The 4,528-nt window shown below is 43.0% G+C and overlaps 1 protein-coding gene across 1 annotated transcript in view; it reads right to left on the bottom strand.

The window, feature by feature from the left end:
- Positions 1 to 210: 210 nt before the first annotated feature.
- FAM204A (family with sequence similarity 204 member A) overlaps positions 211 to 4,528 on the bottom strand; it is a 34,643-nt gene continuing 30,325 nt past the window's right edge. Inside the window, exons 7-8 of the mRNA XM_056120645.1 lie at positions 1,162 to 1,268; positions 211 to 849 (exon numbers count right to left, since the gene is read on the bottom strand). Coding sequence (XP_055976620.1) covers positions 798 to 849; positions 1,162 to 1,268 — 159 coding nt within the window. The 3' untranslated portion in view covers positions 211 to 797. The remainder of the gene's footprint in view (positions 850 to 1,161; positions 1,269 to 4,528) is intronic.

The raw sequence follows: 4,528 nt of genomic DNA on the forward strand, positions 1-4,528 counted from the left end.
ATTACGGCCTTGACTTGAATATGGCCAACCCAGGGTCAAAATCAGATACCACACCATATATGGTTCCCCAAGCACTACCAGGAGTAACCCTCGGAGCAAGCCCTGAAGTAAGACCCAGAGTAACCCCTGAGTACTGCCAGGTACACCACCCTTCCCCCACCTCCCTAAAAAACCTAAGAGAAAGCATTTCCAATAAGAGTTAAGTCATCCTCCATATAATAAACTTATTTTTATTATAGTATTTTATCTAAAGGTACACAAAAAATAATTATTTTACTTGCTGACTAAAATATCAACTCTACTACCTCCAATAAGATAATTAAACTCATTTGCAAAGGCAATAAGAAAATTTCTTGCACTTAAGGCTAATTCATTATAAACAAATGCCACTCTTATAAACACAATTCCAATTGAGCGCAGTTACACTGAGGACGGATTTTTCAAGAAAGCAAAGGGAGTTCATTGGCTATGCTACACCACATGGATGCAAAGTAAAATTGATTTTATACTGGAGGACGATGTAAATATACAAATAAACACACTCTTATCTTCTGCCCGGGTGTAGTCTTAGATTTCCTGCATAGGAACAGAATGCACCGTTTCGTTCACTTCAATAGTGAACTCTTTAGGAAAGAAATGAACAGATTTGATAATCAGCACTCAAATTTTATGCTTATTTTCACTTCCTTCTATCAATTTCCAGATATATGTAACACAGCAGGGGCATCTTCTTAGTAAACTGAGCTGCTTAAGACTCCAGTGGAAACTCGGGACTCAAATGTCTTCACGCTGGCGAGTCACATGTATCCCATGTTGCTTTTCGTTTCCCATCTCTTCTTTGCCTCAAACCTAAAATAAAGAACACAAAGAAATTCATTTCTAACATAAGTCATGGAAGGAGCATATTTGCCAAGTGCCAAGTGTAATGTGCTAAGTGCCAAACTAAAACACATACAAAAATTTTTTCCACATACTCCCTCAGTAACAAGATAAAAATCAAACAGAATGAAGAAATACCTCCAAATTTACGATCCAGTGCACATTAAGTAAAGCTACAAAGAATAAAGTGGGTAACAATTATAGGCCCTCGAGGACCACAAAATGCACCACTGGATTTGCCCTTACATTAGAATCACTACTAAAAATCCCTGATCAACTTACCCCCATGCAAGCTTCTTCTTTTTTCGAGCAGCCTGTGAATTTTCGGCTTCTTTTTTGGCCTTCATAAACTTATGGCAGGCAACTGCTTTTGTAATTTTTACACCAAGCTACAAATTATTAAGAAAAAGAAAAAGAAACATTACAACAAACATAATGACAATGCATGTCTCTGGACACTTGTGGGTACGGAAAATCACATCTCCAACAGCGAAGTCTGTGCCCCCGTGAAGAACCAAAGGAGAACCAACCCTAGCGGCCCCAATTTCCTTTCCATGAGGGGCACCGGGCTCCCCATGGAAATGCTTCCTGACCAAGGCGCCTCGAGGGTCCCCAAGGCCGTGATGAAGATCTACAAGCTATTTCAGCATTTCAGTAGGCCAAACAGGAATTTACCCCTGATAAGACTGTGCCGGCTGACAAAGACATCAAGTTTCTTTGCTCTGGGCTAGAATTACAGCAACTCAGTATGGTCACACCAGTTATCCCATGCTGATCTGACGCCCTGATTGGCAGTCACAGATGTGATTAATAAAACATGGAGAAGCTAATTACTACTTCACAAATGCACTCTGTATGATGGGCCAGGCTTTTAATTCACTGATAGGAGAAAGCATATAATGATGTGAAGGGGTGAAAGGCTGGCCCGCAGACCGAGGTCCTGAGTGTCCCCTCTGTTCCTGCTTGCCCCTACGCTGCTCTGTCCCAGTCCGACAAAGACCAACCAAAACGAAAGCCCTGGCCCAAAGTCTCCTCTAACTGAGCCTGCGACGGTCTCTGCTGCCATGTCCCAACACCATGGTCAGTCACCATTCCTTCTCCTGGCAGTCCAGCCTAGAGCTGCCTCCCCGTCAGTAAGTCGAGGGGTGTGTTCCAGTTGTAGCAGGCTCTGGTGTATCAAGGAAGATCTCTGTGGATGGTCTAAACTATCTGCTGAGAGCCTCCAACAAGCAACAAAGGTCACAGATCTCCTTCCAGTGTTTCTTTCCTTCTCCATCTCTGTATTCCAGTTGAAGCATGTTGTTAGGCAACAGACTCTGAAAGCAATTCTAGAAAGCAACAGTAGAAAGTGACCGTGCCCTCAAGTTCGTGCATTCCAGCTGGAATTTTAGGGCAAGGTGTCTGTGAAAGAGGCGAGTGTGAGCAGAGACAGCAGCTTAGGAAAGGGATACTTGGCACGGGTGGCATTTGTTTCTGTTTTCCCCAGAGAACCATTTCCTCTAGGGTGAAACAGTCTTCAAGCACTGACTAGGACTTGCAATTGCAAGCCATGACAGATCTGAGTTTTCAGCCCAGGAAAAGATTTATATGAAGAACGGAAGTATAAGGAATCAATCCTAGATGTGAAAATACAAGCTGGCAACTGGCAGATGAACTTGGTCAAAACAGTAACACACAAAACCCACGATTCCCTCTGGCCAAGCGTTTGGTGCTTGTTCACAGTGTCCCGGTGGGTGGGAAGGAGGCTGTGAGCTCACTAGGGTAGAGGCAGAGGCCCTGAGCACCTCAGCTCCAAGCCCGCCAGAACCCTGTGCCAGGGCCCGCCCACAGGCAAGATGGTGAGAACAAAATCTGTACAATCTCAGGGGAGCAGATGAGGCACCCAACTGACCATGTGCGGCAAAAATACAGTGGGCCCCTGTGGGAAGTACAGCACATTTCTCCACACTCTGGTAGAATATTTAGTCCCTGCTCTATGCCTTGCCCCCAAGTCCACAGAGCTCTGTGTTCTATATGCAAATACAAGTTGAAGCTATCACCCAGTTTTTGTTGTTGTTGCTGTTTGTTTTTGCTTTTTGGGTCACACCCGGCGATGCACAGGGGTTACTCCTGGCTCTACACTCAGGAATTACTCTTGGCGGTACTCGGGGGACCATATGGGATGCTGGGAATCGAACCCGGGTCGGTCGTGTGCAAGGCAAACGCCCTATCCGCTGTGCTATCGATCCAATCCCTATCACCCAGTTTTACCAGCTTCTGCCTGCCTACACAGCTAGTTGACCTCCTATTTAACTTGGATCTGTACTCTAAGCATGAAACAGAATGATCTAAACTGTATTTTGCATTTGCTTTGTATTAATAAACACAGAACAAAAACATTTTCTAACTACTATAAATAAAAACAAACCTTGTGGTTGTAACAATGACATTTCCCAGTAGGTTTCCTGACTTTGGTGGGATGCCGAGAACACTTCCTTGTATCTGAATATGCGGTGATTTTACTGAAATGGGATTCAATATGGTCATACTTTGGAAATGTCGTTTTGCTTTTCAGTGCTAAGTCCAACAACAAAGATTTACAACGTGTGCTTCTTAAGAGGTAATATGAGCGCATTTAAACAAGCTCACTCTGGAACTCTGTGAACTGAGGGCCCTGGGGCCCAGAGTGTAGGTTCACAGGCTGGAGCCAAGGAGCTACCACAGGACGCATGTCCTCACAGTCACCGGACACTGCCAGGAGCATGCTTCGCGCTCTGAGTCAGGAGTAGTCCAAGAGATGCTAGGTATGCATCCCCTACCCATATTAATAATAATTAAAAATAATACATCATTATTCACTAGAATGTATTAGATGTTTATAGGAAGATAATTATTCTGTGTAATAATTAAATAAATTGATCTTTTTTTTTTGCTTTTTGGGTCACACCCAGTGATGCAGAGAGGTTACTCCTGGCTCTGGACTCACGAATCACTCCTGGCGGTGCTCAGGGGACCATATGGGATGCTGGGAATTGAACCTGGGTTGGCCGCGTGCAAGGCAAACGCCCTACCTGCTGTGCTATTGCTCCAGCCCCAATTAAATAAAATGAAACACTGGGTATAGAGGCAAAACTTTTCAAAAACATCAGCTTATATAAAAAAGGTATGTTTTAGATCCATATTTTACCTTGGGATAGGTTAAGGAGAATGTTCTTCAAATGAAAAACATTAAGTCGGCCTGGTCTATGTATTTTTCAGACACAATAGTTTTAATAGGAATGATAATAAAAAGTCATAAGCAGTTTTGTGTCTTTCACTAATTCCTGTGGAGAGAAAAAGAAGAAGAGAAATGTTCGGGCATAAAGAAGAGTAAGAACCACTTTGGAAGAGACGGCTGAGAAGCAACACATTTTCCTAGACAAGATGACTAACTCGAGTTCTGAAGATAAAAGAATATCGTGCTATGTTTCAGCATTACAAACAAATAACACAGGCCAACAAGAATCCCTCTCTCGCTTCGTAAAAAGAAAATGCATCTTCCTGCCCAATGTAAACACCACAAAAGCGTGTTCAATGGTTTTTCTATTAAAAAACTGTTTCGGGGTCATCAGATAACGACAGCAACACAATGCAGGAAGAATTTTTCTAAAATGAATAAAAATATATACAG

Source organism: Sorex fumeus, unplaced genomic scaffold, assembly GCF_029834395.1.
Source record: "Sorex fumeus unplaced genomic scaffold, SorFum_2.1 ptg000043l, whole genome shotgun sequence".
In the NCBI taxonomy this organism is placed as follows: Eukaryota; Metazoa; Chordata; class Mammalia; order Eulipotyphla; family Soricidae; genus Sorex; species Sorex fumeus.